We start from the raw sequence: 14784 nt of genomic DNA on the forward strand, positions 1-14784 counted from the left end.
AAATATCACCCACACCCTCAGATCATTCATTTTAACCCAGTTATATTACTTTTTAAAAGGTAAACCTATGAGACTAAGACGCATATGCATAGGAGGAAATCAAAACAATCATTCTGGAACAAGAAATATATCCTCCCCCCTCGGAGAGATAAGGGGAAATGTTTATTTTTTAAATTGTTTTTTTTTTTCAAATTAAGAGTCTGCTGCCTAATTAAAAGGTGCCTCCTTTTACAGTCAGTTAAATGTATTTTTTAAAAATCACTTAATAGGGGACTGGCAGATCACGCATTGCAAATTTCCTGCATTTTTTTTCCTGGTGAATTTGAAATGCTGTGTTTTCAACTCATGTCTCTTTCTTTTAAAATCAGGCCTATTGCCCTTTCTCTTAAAATTACATTGTTTTTGCTAAAGCTGTGATTAGGGGAGACAAGAGAAAGACTGTACATATGCTTGCAAATTCCAAACTGCTTTGGAGCATTGGGAATTGTAGTTGCTGAAATAATTATAATTACTGCAAACTATTGTTGATTTTTGCTAAAGACAGTAATTGACATCACCCACCAATAATTCTTATTTTCTAGGAATGATCCTGGTTATGGGCAAAAAAAGTGCTGGTAATTATTAATTTTTAAAGAAAAGTGTGTGTCAATATAATCTTTAAAGTCAAAAACGCCTGGTTTTATATTGCCTTCCTGCAACAATTTAAGGGCAGATTTTTTTTGCATATTTAAAATATATGAATAGATATACAGTAATCAGTGGACTAGCATTTTAGAGGGAATGAATCTTGGACTACAACAACCAAAATCCTCAAACCACTGGGAGATTCAGGACACTAATCTTTTTTAAAAGTATTTATATACACACACACACGAGACACAGAACAGACAAAATTCTTGGAACAGGCAGAAATTCACCTGGTGAATCTTTGCTAGAATGGAAAAAGGTGCCAACTGCACCTGATGAATTTATCCCTGGGGAATTAAGATAGGCCTTTCTGTTTGATTTAAGGGTCAGCGCTTGGAAAGCATTTTTTTGGAAATGAGAAGTGAGGAAGTTGCAAAAGATACTTTGGGGAACTACAGCTCCCCGAATGCCCCAGGAACGTGGATTTGGAATCTTGGCTCTGTTTCCAAATGTTTCTATGTATAAATTTTACATTTAAATCTAATTTTCTTTTGCACAAATTTGGGGAAAGCATAAATATATATATATTTTTTTCAGAAATTTGGGGAAACCATAAATAGATTTTTTAAAATGCACAAATCTGGAGAAATCATACATAGATATATACAGTACAGGTATATAGGGGTTGGGTTTTTTTGTACAAATCTGGGGAAATACTAAATATATACAGGGTTGTTGTGGTTTTTTTTTGTATGCACAAATCTGGGGAAATCAGTTACCAAAGGAGGACGGTTGTTTGAAAGCAGGAGGGGATCGATGGCCTCGGAGACCCCCCCAATAGCTGGGGGCGTGGCTTGTAGGGTGGGCGAGGGGCGGGGGGGACTGTTTGGCGACCACGTGGCGACCTCTCTCTTTTTGCTGCCCGAAGGCGGAGGAAGGAGGGAGGAAGATGGCCAAGGCTCCGTCGGGGCCGGCTGGGGGGTCGCGAGGGGGCCCGCGCTGCCTGCCTTTGGGGTGAGCCGAAATGCGTGGGGCTGGGGGACTGGGAGGCAAGTGGGGGGGGGAATGATAATGGGTTGCATGCAGCCTGGCAGAGTTTGCAAAAATAAATGGGGGGTCGTGCATGCAGGGGGTCGGTTTCGGACAATGAGTCTGGGGGAGTCGGGCACGCATGGGATTTTTTGGGGGAGGGGGTGTCTGGCAAAAGTTGTGGGGAGGTGCAAAAAGCATGGGTCCGCCTTGTTTTTTAGGGCCGGGGGGAGGGACTTGAAAAAAAAGGCCTTTTGCAATTATTAGGAGCCAAGGGGAGGTGGGGGGGTTTGGGGGGAGGCGATCGGGAGGGTCAGAGGGTTTCGCGAGTTGGGGGGCTGGAGTAGCCTCAAGGAGGGGGCATTGGGGGAGGATATTGGGGGGACCGCAGAGCCTTTAAAAAATACAACTTTTTGCAAACTCGGGGCAGAAGTTATGGGGGATGTGAAGGGCTGGGGGGGCTTTGTGGTTACCTTTGGGGCAGCTTTGTGGTTGGGATGGGGGCTAAACCCCAGATGGGGGTCATGGGGAGGAACAGACGGGGGAGTTGGGGGGGAGAAGGCTGGCTTTTATGGGGCTAGTTTGGGGGGGGGGCAGTGGGGTGGAAAGGCTGTTTTTAAGATCCGTTTTAAAAGGGTTTTAGGGTTGGGATTTTGTTGGGGGGTTGAGGCAAATCCAGGGGGCGGTTGTGGGGTGCCTCCAGATCTGTGGGGTCAGCGGGGGGTTCAGGAGGTGCAAATGGGGGGCTTTTGAAAGTAAAGTTTATGGGGTTTGGGGGTGAGAAAGCAAAGCTTGGAAAATATTCATTGGGGTGCGGGTGGGAGTACAATAACCAGCATCCCCAATACGGGCTGGAAAGGGCTACTCTGGGGACTACAACGCCCAGCATCCTCAGACGGAATGGAGGGGGGAATCCCCTTTTTGAGACCGCAACGCCACCTTTACTGCCAAGTTGGGTTGCCAACAAAGCCCAGCATCCCCTGGGCTGGCTGGAAGTTTTCTTCACCGTTTGTTGGGAATGGGTTCCCCCCTCTCTGGACTACATGGCCCAGCATCCTTAAGTCTGCCCCTGGGGGCACCACCTTGGTGGACCACAGCGCCCAGCATCCCCAGTGCTGCCAGAGATGGAGTTCCAACACCCAGCATCCGCATAAAGGCTGAATGATGGGCTAGGCAAGCGAAGGGGGAGGTCTTGAACCACTCCAAACTGAGGGGAGTAGAAATATTGAGGGGCAAATCGTTGACAAGGGGGTGAAACCACTCCCTTTGAAACTAAGGGGGTGCATTTTCTGTGGCTCATGTGTGGCAACCCCCCTTTGACGTTCGTGGGGCGTTTTGTGTGCATTCACACGTACAGCTTCCCGTGTTCAGTGTGCATGCGTGGCAGGAAAGGGTCTATTTAAAAGCACGTGAACCGCGTCGAGTTTGGGACTCTTATTAAGTGGTCGCTTTCAAACCTTGGGCCTCGTACACGTGTCTGTGAACCGGGGGTACTTCACGAGGACGAGTTCACGTGTCCAAAGCGGGCGGCTTGGTTTGAAAGGCGCACGGAGGCGGGCGACGCGTTCACGTGTCTCGGGGGGACGGGACTCGTTTTTCCCTCAGCGGAACGCGTTTATGGGGGGGAGGTACTATTTTACTCCTACTTGGGTGGAAGGATGGGGGGGTTGTGTTTCTACGCATGCTCCGTGGCTTTCAAATTGGCGGGATCTGAGGGGACAGTGAGTGTTCCCCCCCCTTCTCCTTTTCCTCCATTTAAGCCCAACGGTCGCCGATGGGAGGAGGAGGAGGAGGTGGTGGTGAAGTGCGCCTGCGCGCCGCGGGAGGAGGCGGGGAAATGGCATGGCACAGAATGAATGACTAGGGCGGCGGCGGCGGCGGGAGGGGAACGCGCCGACTAGTCTTGTGACGTCAGGAGGTGACGCCACAGCGCCCTCTTGCGGGTGGGAGGAGGAAAAGACTCCGCGGTTAAAACGGAGATGCATATGTATATGAACAGCGGAGGGGGGCGCGGGTCGGCCGTGGGCTGGGAGGAACAGCCGGCTTTGGAACGTTCCCCGCACAGCCGAGGGGGGCGCTGCGGAGGAGCCCTGGAACAGCCCGGCGGCTGGCTTGCCTTTTTAATTTTTTTATTTTTTGCAAAGCGGACTGGCGACCTGCGCGCCGCCGGCGGTCGCCCGAGCAGTCCCGATCGAGCCCGCTGGCCCTTTCCAGTCTTTGCCCGAGGAAGCCCGCTCCCTGGTCCGCCGCCACCCTGGCTGGGAGGGAGCTCGGAGCCGGCCGGCCGGCTGTGGTGACGGCCCGTAGCGGCGGCGGGGGTGGCGGCGGCGGCACCAGCTGGCCCGAGCCCGATCCGGATCCGGCCCTCCTGGAAGCCATGGATCGGAAGAGGTGGGAGTGCTCAGCCCTCCCGGAGGGATGGAAAAGGGAAGAAGTGACCAGGAAATCTGGGCTTTCCGCCGGAAAAAGCGATGTCTATTACTATAGGTGAATGTGCCACGGCGGAGGGGCCGGGTGGGGTGGGGGCTGGAGGGGGGCTGGGATCGGGGATCCACTGGAGGGGGGCGATCATGCATGCATGCGGCCGCCACCTGCCTTTCCGAGCCCAGCTGCTGGCCCACAAGAGCTGTCACCCCCCCTCCTATTTCCCCAGACACACACACACACACACACACACACACACACACACACACACACACACACACACACACACACACACACACACACACACACACACACACACACACACACACACACACACACACACCCCGTACAAAGCAGAGGATGCATGCCTGCACTCGTGGCTTGCATGCCCCCCCCTTGTCTTCCAAGCCGCAAACATGCAAAGCGGGTGCAGAAAAAGGACAGCCCCCCTCTTTTATTCCCAGCACGTGGGGAACCCCACTTTCCAAGCTTATTTATTTTGTAGCATTTTGGAGAGTGGGTGGAAAAGGCGGACACCGAGCCCCTTCCTGCCTGTCCCCCCCCTTCCCTCTGTTTTCTGCCATCCTGCCTGCTTTAGGTGAGAGCAGAGGGGTTTGCATTTATGGAAAAGATGCACCCCATGAACTCGGGGCTCGGGAGCCTGGCAGGTTATTGGGGGGGGGTCACAAGCAGTGACAGCTCAAAAATACATATATATTTTTTGGGCTTAGGGTTGTTCTAGGAGGCCTTTCTTGAACGATGGGATTGATGGGAGCACAGTTTGGATCCCAGTCAGATTTTTAAGTGACTGGCCGTTTGGGTTCTTAAACCCTGCCGATTTTTTACTAGGCAACTAGAAGAGTGATATGGGGCGTGTTAAGAGTTTCTGTTGAAATATGCAGCTGCTTTTCCTCCTGTCCGTCGTCCCTCTAAATACGGCAACCCCTGTTTACTCCGAGGCATTGGCAAATGCCGGGCCACATCCATACAGACCTCTATATGAGAGGAGAAAGATACATCTCTCCTGCTTTTGCTGCTTGGAAGGGGCAGGATGCGGCCTGACCGGTGTCCGACTGCCGCTCCCATCGGCACAGCTGGAGATCAGGGACGATGGGGGTTGCAGTTTGGTGACGTGGAAGTCCATCTAGTCTGACCCCCTTTCAGGCGCAGGAAGGGGGGACAGATAAAGCATCCCGGATGGGTGGTCACCCTGTTTCTAAACCCTCCTCGAAGGGAAATCCCAAATCTGTTCCACGGATGAAGAGCATTTACTTCTAGGAAGTTCTTCGTTGTGTTTATTTATTTAAAATATTGTTACCCTGCTTTTTGCCTTGAAAGGACCCAAGGTTTTAACCTGAACCTGCTGATTCGGGGCCGGTCCCTCACAAGCTGTGGATTTGAACCCAGGTCTCTGAGCCTGACCCTTTGGGCATCAGCAGCGTCAGACGACCAAGATCTCGGGCTGTTAAATTCCATTTTCCCCCTTAAGCGTCCTCTCTACGGACTTGTGAACTCGTTTACCAGCATGTGTAAATTTCTAGCTATGGTATTTGCAAAGAGTAATGAGGTGCAAGCAAAAGATGGGAGACCGTGTGTATAGGTTGCATGTAAATGCAATATTTATAACATCTGCAAAACTGACAGGCGCATGGGAGGGAAAAACAATTTATCCTAAATCATGCCATTATCGTTTCGGATTTCCAGGGCAGCTTTGGTTGTGCGGGTGGTATTCTTATTTGTTTGCTTAATTAAGAGTTTGGTTACCGCATCCTGGAGCTACCCACTTCCTCTTACCCTGGCCAACTTTGTTGGGTAGTTGTTGAGTGCTTTCCGTCGCATGGAGTGTGAGCCTTCGTAGCTAAGCTTCTCGAATTCGGAAGATCTGGTTTCCTGGCCTCTCCCATCTCCGCTAGGCCTACCTCGTAGGGTTGTTTTGGAAGCAGTCCCGAGATGATGATGAAGAGGAGGAGAAATGTGTCTGCCCTTTTGAAATGCAGAGTACTCTATAGAACCAAGAATCATGGGCCCAGATCCTGGGGGCGATTTACAGTGGCGTAAGGGAAGCCTACGTACATGTTGTCGGCGGCTTGAAGCTTGGCAATACAGATCCTAGAATCTGGTTTGAGATAACAGTCTGCCTAGAATATTTCCCCAAAGCCCGGGTTTACTTGGGCTAGGGCATTCATCTCAGGACACTCTCGAGGACGGATAAAAAGTTCTCACGGCTCCAGTGCTCGGTCGAATCCTGCATTTCTTCTGATTTTCTTTCTGCTTTTGAAAAAAATACTCACTATTTTTAAATGGCCTTTCCTCCCCCCCTCCTTTCTCGCCGACTTTGTTTGGGATCCCTTTGTTTCTTCGGTTTTGTGCCACGGCCTTTGAAACGAGAGGCAAGGGAGACGCGATGGCTTTATCCCAGCCAAGGGGGGGGGGGACCTGCTGGTCCTGAAAAATAGGGTAAAAGAATAACACAAAATGAGTGGGGGTCCCCCACCCACCCCGCCTTGCTCCATTTTCCCTCGAAAGGGTGGACATCTGGCGGCCGTCCGGACCTGCCCGAATAATAGGCGGTGGTGCATTCACGGCGCGGCCGGCCGCCCCTCCCACCCACCCCGAATTCGCACCCCCTCTCAAAAAGCCTTGCATTTTAAGGAATGCCTTCTTATAAAGGCATAAAAAAGAAACACAGAGCCGCCTGTCTTTCTCTCGTGTTCTTTGGTTTGCGGTGGCTGGAGCGAATCGCTGAAATCAAAGGCACCTTTGAATTTCGCACTCGGACCCGTAAATTTGTCGCTCTAATGAACCGGAACCCGTCTGGAGCTGTGTCTCTTCCCCCCCCCCCCTCCGTGGACAGCGCTGGGGGGTGTTCGTGAAGACTTTGCATTTTATTTGCCCTTTTAGGTTGCTCTCTGAGCGAATTGTCTTGCGTCATCTTCGCAACCAACCCTGCGAGGTAGGCCAGGCAGAGAGAGCCTGGTATAGTTTAGACTTCTGTGTTTTTAAGCCTTCTTGGTTTCTACGCGTTGGCTCTAATAAGACCTCCTTAATGCCGCCTGATCAGACAGATTCTTGACAGTCTGCAGGAAAAGGAACGGATGGATCAAATAAACGAGCATTTTTGTTGAACAGCACAAGGAAACGGGGAAGGTTAGTGAGTGGATTCCCGGACTGAGATGTGGAAAATCTTATTTCCGGACTCTACTCTCGAGAATAAAGCAGTGACGGGGAGGACAAACCCATGTGCAATGTGCTGAGTTTCTTAGAATGTTTGGGATGGAAATGGAGCAGGACTGCTAGATCCGTGCGGAATCAGTTCCACCACCCACCTGCCCCACGGATATTTAAAAACTCAAATACATTGCATGGTCTCTAGTTCCCTTTATTGGCGATGTTTAGTAAATACATCCTGGAAATACATGAATAGGTATTTCTGGAGTTTTTTAATTTAGTATTTTCCACCAATGGATAAGCGAATCAGTGGCTTAAGTGAATCAGCAGATAAGTGAATCAGTGGATACAGATGCTGCGGATAAGAGGGTTCTATTGAATACATGATTGAGAAAGAATCAATGCAGGTCCTCGTGCGTGTGAGTTCAAAACCTGACTTTTCTCTTTTCTCCCCTTCCCGTCCCCCCAACCCAACCTCGCTCTGAATCCTCTCCCTCTTCTTCAGCCCAAGTGGGAAGAAATTCCGCAGCAAGCCGCAGCTGGCCCGTTACTTAGGGAACTCCATGGATCTCAGTACTTTTGATTTTCGGACAGGAAAGATGCTGATGAGCAAGGTCAACAAGAACCGGCAGAGGATGCGTTACGACTGTTCGAGTCAAGCCAAGGTGGGTTGCAGTCTTCCAGCCTGCTCCTCGAGCCTTGTTGGATTACAACTCCCATCAGGCTGCACCGCTGTCCGTGTTCGGCTGGGGCTCCTTGTTTGCAAGACAGCGGGTGCTTTAGAAATGCCATAAACACATAGGCTACAATCCTGTTGGATTTTATTTTACATTTTTGCATGCATACAGACAAAAGGACAGACCTCCCCAGAGGCTAACTGAGGCTAATTAACAGCGTGTTGGTTGCATGACCGAACATGCGAAGGGCACCTGATTAATTAGTTTCAGCCACACTGTTGTGACTTCCATGGTTTTGCTTACGTATGTGCAAAAAAAAAATTTTTTAATTCCCCAAAACTCAATAGGATCCATTTTAACCCATGTTTATATTTTTAAAAGATTTATACCACCTTTCATTTTTAAAAAAAGCAGAAAGCAGGTAATTTGATTAACTGCAAATGAAAATCCAGAATCCCGCAAAGGCTAGTTTGTGATCTCTGTTCTTGAGGAAACAGGCTGAGTTTAAGTTTTTTAAATTGTAAAATTAAAAAAAAAAAAAAACTTCCCATTTCTGCTTCTTCCATGTTTCCTTTGCTCTTCCTTCGGATTCCATCTTCCTGTTTTATTTACCTATTTAAATCTTTTAGGGCAAGCCCGACCTAAATACAGCTCTCCCTGTCCGGCAGACGGCTTCCATCTTCAAGCAGCCGGTCACCAAAATCACAAACCACCCCAGCAATAAAGTCAAAACCGACCCCCAGAAAGCAGTCGATCAACCCCGGCAGGTAACCACACCTGGGGATTTGTTGTTTATTTCCGTTACAGGTTTCTGCCAGATGCTTCCCAAGGAGGCAAAGTTACTAACAGATGTTGGCAAGCTGTGTTCCGTTGAATTGTGTTAATGCGGGTGGGTGGCAGCTGTTGCTTGATGGGGCGGTATTGGATCCGTTCCGGGTTTCAGTCCAAACTTTACAGCAGTAACGCTTTTGCTTTTCTTGCTCATTGAATCGTCCTGTGACTAATTTTGCTTTTTTTGGCTGGAGTGGAGGCCTTGCTTATGATGTGGAAAGAAACATTGCAATTTCTTTCTTCTGTATATCTACTGACACATAAAATGTATTATTTTTGTAAACAGTCTCCCCTATGTTTCTCTTCCTTACACTCTTTCCTTAGCTCTTCTGGGAGAAAAAACTGAGCGGTCTGAACGCCTTCGACATTGCAGAGGAGCTGGTGAAAACCATGGACCTCCCCAAAGGGTTGCAAGGTACGGTGCTAAACCGGCTCCCATTGCAGCAGCTAAGAACCACATCCTTCCTGGGTTTCTCTCCGAACCTTTCAGGAGGAGCCCACGGGTGGCAAGGAAATGGGGGGGGGATGTTTCGTGTTAAAGTGGCGGACAGCATTAAGAAATGGAGGGGGGAATGCTGATTCATGGATGGTTTGGGTGATATGACCCCCTGCAGGCGTGGGGCCGGGCTGCACCGACGAGACACTGCTTTCTGCCATCGCCAGCGCCCTCCACACCAGCACGATGCCCATCACTGGGCAGCTCTCAGCCGCTGTCGAGAAGAACCCGGGGGTCTGGCTGAACACCTCCCAGCCTCTCTGCAAAGCCTTTATGGTGACCGACGAGGACATCAGGTAAAGAATGAGGGGCTTCTATAGATCCCGTTGGAGAGGTATAACTGGATGGGTGTACACTGGCATGAGAGCCTCAAGACGTCTACGCCACCTAAAAGGACACGTGGTGAGCAAAATACATTGGGATCTCTATGTCTGTGTTGGAATTAGTTCCAGGCCCTCTGCAGGTGCTGAAAACCACGGATAATATCAAATGTTCAACATGCCGTGGGAAAACAATCCAGAAAATTTTTTTATTTTCATGTACATTACCAGAACTGGCCATTAGAGGCCACAAAAGACCATTATATGTATTCTAAAAGAATTTATTGCATGGTCTATGCCTCCCTCTATTGGCCAGTTCTGGTAATACAGGTGAAAATATATTTTTTTAATATTTTCAGAGCGCAAGGAAAGTAAAGTGTGGATACTGATCCTGCAGATATGGGAGGTCCTATTGTACTTCCTCTCTGATTTCTAGACTAGCTAGCTTGAGATGTAGTCTGGGATGCCTGTGTCTTAAAATAAAAATGCTTTGCACCAGGAAACAGGAAGAGCTGGTTCAGCAAGTGCGGAAGAGGTTGGAGGAAGCTTTGATGGCCGACATGCTGGCTCACGTCGAGGAGATCGCCCGCGATGGGGATGTCCCGACGCCGAAAGTCGGGAACGAAGATGGGGAGGAGGAGGAGGAGATGGAGCGGTGTCAGGAGGTGGAGAAGGTATAGTCCAGGTAAGAGGACAGCCATTTTTGAAGCTTTCTTGTACACCTCTTGTGGGAAACCCAGTTGAGTGGTTCCGAAAGGTGCTGTACGGGGTGCAGAAGTTTTAATCCGGAGCGGCCCGTTCCTCAGGCGGTTTTCCTCTGCCACCCAGTACCAGATCCTATTAAAGGGAATTTATTTGCCAGAAATGGAGACAGAGATACAGTGGACCCTCTACTTAAAGAATTAATCCGTATTGGAATGGTGGCTGTAAGTCGAAAAGTCTGTAAGTCGAATCTCCATTGACCTACAATGCATTGAAAACTGATTAATCCCCAACTGGCAGTTTTTATTCTATTTTTCTTCCATTTTGTTTTTTTTTCTGGTCTGTAAGTCGATTCTCCGGCTGCAAGTCGAATCTAAATTTTGCGGCCAGAGAAGTCTGTAACTCAAAGAGTCTGTAAGTCGAGCCGTCTGTAAGTCGAGAGTCCACTGTCCACGGTTTTCTGGTATGTCTTACACACATCTGCCGTTCAGCATCAGACCCAGGAGTCCGGAGCTCGGAAATATGTTTTAAAAGGAATTACAGTACGACTCTTATCCATGGGATCAGTATTCACTGGTTCACTTATCCACGGTCTGAAAACACTAAAAATATATATTTTTAATCCCCAAATTCATTTCTAATGATGCATTTACTTGATATGTCCAGTAGAGGGAGCTGGAGACTGTGCTATGTATGGAGTTCTCTATTATAGTAATGTTTCTCGTAATCCACGTTTTTGAGCATCCACGGGCAGGCTTGGAACCAATCCCCTGCAGATATGGGGATCCTACTATAGTTAAAGTTACAATCGCCTCCCCCCAAAAAGTGTGCAAGTTTCCGAGACCAAAGAGCCCTTCTGCAGATGAGTTGTTATGAACAGGATACATAGAGTCGAGCATCCATTTGGCCCCCAAATGATCTCTTCTCCATCCCACTTCCCGGCCTGCTAAATTTAAGGGGCTAGTCCTTAATGTCTGATGTAGGCGTTTCTTTTTCCTTTCAGGCGGTCCTTCCTTAAATCATTTGAGCCTCAATCCTGTCCTTCCCCGAGGGAGTTGGGTCTACGCTGTGCGCGGACCACGCCGCCGAGCGGCGAAGTGTCGGGCAATTTGCGGGAAGCCAGGCGAGGGGGAAAAACGGTTCCAACCCCTTGGATGGAAGACAAATCTCGCTCTTTTTTTAAAAAAATGTTTTTCTCTTCGCTTGCACACTTTTCCTTTTCTTGTTTCCGTATCAATTTTTCTTTCCATCCGGGGAGGTTCCGATCAAACCACCGTGGCTTTCCCGTAAATCCCTCCCAGAACTGGTTTTTCTCAACGCTTCGGACGCCAACGAGACGAAATGCAGAAGGGCAACCTTAGGGTCGATCTGGGCCCGTTTTCGAAGCTGTCGCCTTTTTTTATTTTTATTTTTTATTATTATTATTATTTTAGTTGCCAAGGCTCCGTTTCGCTTTTGAAAAACGTGTCGTGGAACTGTATTATAATTTTGTTGGTCGGGCTTACGTAGAAGGACAGGATGGCGCCTTTGGGTTTTTTTCTGCAGCTAAAAGTTGTGCCTTTATGTTTAGCTTTTGGAGGGCTGGGAACATTTTAGGGTGCAGGTTTCGGCCAGAAATTCCCTTTTTCCAAACCAACAAACAAACAGAAAACGGACATAGGAGGCAGGACTTCTTCTGCGCGAACCCCCTTTTTTTTTTCACATAGAAAAGCTTAACTCAGTTGTGGAAAAAAGCATCTCCAGCGGAAACAAGAAACGTCATCTGAAGAACACTTTGCAACTGACCGGTGCTAAATAAGGGTGCTTTTGTTTTCTTTTTAAGTTTAATTTAATTTGTGTGTCCGTGTGTGCGAGAGTGAGAGACGGCTGCTACCCCTCTGCTATCCAAATTTCTTTCTTTCCTGCTTTCCTGGATTCAGTTATCCCAACAGAGAGGAAGGGTCCCTCAACTAATCCTGCAGAATTACACGTTTTTTTGAAACGTGAAAGCCAATTTTTCTTTATTGTTTTAAATAAGCCCAACCATGTGCACTGGAGAATGGAGGGGAAAGAGGCAGAATTTTCCATACCAAAAGGGGGAAATTTGAGGAACTGAAGCTGGCAGATGATGAGATCCGCGTTTCCTGTAACATTATGACACTCCTCTCCGCACCGGATAGCTGTCGATCTTTGAAACGATCAGTCTGGCAGCTCGTCCGAACTGCGTTGGACCCGCTGATGGGCCGCGTAAACCTTGCATTGATGTCACTCCCGAGCAGGCAATCCACAAGCCATGCAATGGCGGGCCTCAAATCTCCCTTTAATTAACGATCATCGTTAGGATTGCAGCGTCCCCCGCTCCCAGTTTTGCTATTGGGGGGGCAGGGCTTCCCAGAGAGGGGTTCGACAACCCCAGAACGATTTTCTTCCAAGATCTTGCTGGTGGATTTTGCTTTTTGGCCATATTCAGAGAACAACTCATCATCATCTGAACATTTCGCTTTCCAGGTTTGTGTTTGTTTCTTTGGAGCAGGCTGTTTGGGCGCAGTTTTCCTGTTTCTGCACTGCCAGTTGTAATCTGTAATGTTAAAAAAAATGCATGTTACGTATATGTGCGCATTATGTACGGGCGGGCTGTTTCCTGGCTTTCTCTCTTAGCGCACTGCGCGTCTGGACAGCTTTGCAAAGACGTTAGAGAAATCTCGTAATCAAGATGGGCGTGAACCGCCAGTTCGGTGGTTCCCAGCTCTTGACTCCTCTGGTGGGCATCCATTCCGAGGCAGCGCGCAGAGGAGGTGGAGCAGAGAATCTGAGACGGGGCCTCTGAGTGGGCCAGATCCCACATCGGTTCCCCTGTGTGTGACCATGACGTTACTCTCTTCCATAATGGTGTCATAATTCGGTTTTGAGAAGGTGCTGGTGGGTTTTGTTTTATGCTTTTTTAAAAAAAAAATGCACACCTGCAATAGCTTGTTAATGTACAGCCTTGTGTTTTTTCCTTGGGGGGTGGTGGTGGGAGGATAATTAGTTTTGTAATAAAGTGTGGTTTCTTTCATACTTTTGAGTGTTTGGCGCAAAACTTTTGACAGCGAATACATGCGTCCCCCTCCCCTGCCCGATGTTTTGGATACGGAGGCTGGGATGCTCTTGCCGTTTTATAGAGGCTTGGCAAATGGACCAAGAGTAATTAAAGAGGCTCGTTAACGGGCCTGTCAGTGTATCCTTGGGGCACAAGGAGACTGGACTCGCTGGAAAAGACCATCATGTAGGGAAAAGCTGAAGGCAACAGGAAGAAATGAAAACCAAAGGCGTTGATGGAGTGACTTTTGAGTTTGCAAGAACTGAGCATGGTCTACAGAAGATGTGGGACTTTTGGGGGGATTGTTAGTCTATAAAATCACAAATTAAGCTTTAAATTAATGATTAGAACGGGGGAGGTGCAAATCCTATTCTGCCGTCTGGGGCTGATGGGAGCTGAGTACGCTCAGCCTTTCTAGAATGCGCTCGAAAGGTGGGCTAATCATATTTTAAATCATCTCCCACTTTGTGTGTGCGTGAGTAGGCTGATGGACATTGTAGTCAATGCTTGGGCAGATACAGCTTTCCTGGTATATTAATGGGTGGATCACCTGTGTAAGAGGTGTTCAGGCCCAAAATCAACATACATCCACACAAAATTTGGGAATCTGTACAAGGTCCAGAAAGCTTTGCATTTCCCTTGGAGGTCCTCTTTTGGAGGAGTACTGCATGTCCCAGAATCCTAACCATTCTGGACCGGTGGTGATGGGAGCTCTATTCCAGAAAGTATTGTTTCCATGTTAGGCATCTGGCACATAAAAACATTTCCAGGCCTTTTATTCTTGAAAGACAAATTCTCAAAACCTAACCCTCTGCATGGACCACTTAGCTCGGCTGGCTGGGGAGTTATGGGTGCTGTAGTCTACCCCCCCCCCCATGCCAAGGGTTAAAACCTAGAAATTACACATAAAAGATACATTCTAAAAGTAGCATTAAAAAGCCTCCCTTTTTTCTGATTTCCACACCCAACATTCTGCAGCCTACACAGTGTGCAGTTCTGCCAGCTGGGGGATTCTGGGATTTGTAGTTGCCTCAAAAAAACAAATATGGACCTTTTCTAATATAGGAATCAGATCACATAGGAATACAGTAAATGTGACCCGAGCATTGCTAAGAAAACTCTGGCCCTGGGGCAGGAAGGAGAGGTTGGGTTCTGCAAACCACTGAGCAGGGGAGTATGGAATTTGTATTCCCCACTCCAAAATCACTAATTTTCCTAAACTGGGAGTCAGCGTCTGGAATAGAGGTTTCCAGGGCTTAGAAAATTAGCTACACTCTGGAAAACAGAAACTGCAGCCCAGGCAAAGGGATTATGGGCTTTGTAGTGTCGCTCTTAGTGGGTATAGGGAGGGAAGGTTTCTGGTAAAATCTCTGCCTAGCCCAGAGGGTTTGGGCTTTTGTAATCCTATCTGGATTACAAAGCAATGACAAACCTAGACAGCATCTTAAAAAG

The 14784-nt window shown here is 48.3% G+C and overlaps 2 protein-coding genes across 5 annotated transcripts in view; one reads left to right on the top strand and one right to left on the bottom strand.

Moving 5' to 3' along the window:
• MOB3A (MOB kinase activator 3A) overlaps positions 1-14784 on the bottom strand; it is a 337768-nt gene that overhangs the window by 144493 nt on the left and 178491 nt on the right. The gene's annotated exons all lie outside the window — the stretch shown is intronic.
• MBD3 (methyl-CpG binding domain protein 3) lies at positions 33-13310 on the top strand. 4 transcript variants are annotated; one of them, XM_078378826.1, is made up of 7 exons: positions 33-1641; positions 7754-7913; positions 8555-8692; positions 9081-9171; positions 9371-9548; positions 10072-10257; positions 11278-13310. In XM_078378826.1, the coding sequence occupies exons 1-6, from the start codon at positions 1577-1579 to the stop codon at positions 10250-10252; spliced, it is 813 nt and encodes a 270-aa protein (XP_078234952.1). In that variant the 5' UTR covers positions 33-1576; the 3' UTR covers positions 10253-10257; positions 11278-13310. The 4 variants fall into 4 exon arrangements, with proteins under 4 accessions (XP_078234952.1, XP_020636532.3, XP_020636533.3 ...); XM_020780873.3 differs by lacking the exon at positions 33-1641 and adding an exon at positions 2373-4143; XM_020780874.3 differs by lacking the exon at positions 33-1641 and adding an exon at positions 2374-4047.

This window comes from Pogona vitticeps, chromosome 7 (genome assembly GCF_051106095.1).
Source record: "Pogona vitticeps strain Pit_001003342236 chromosome 7, PviZW2.1, whole genome shotgun sequence".
NCBI classification, from domain to species: Eukaryota; Metazoa; Chordata; class Lepidosauria; order Squamata; family Agamidae; genus Pogona; species Pogona vitticeps.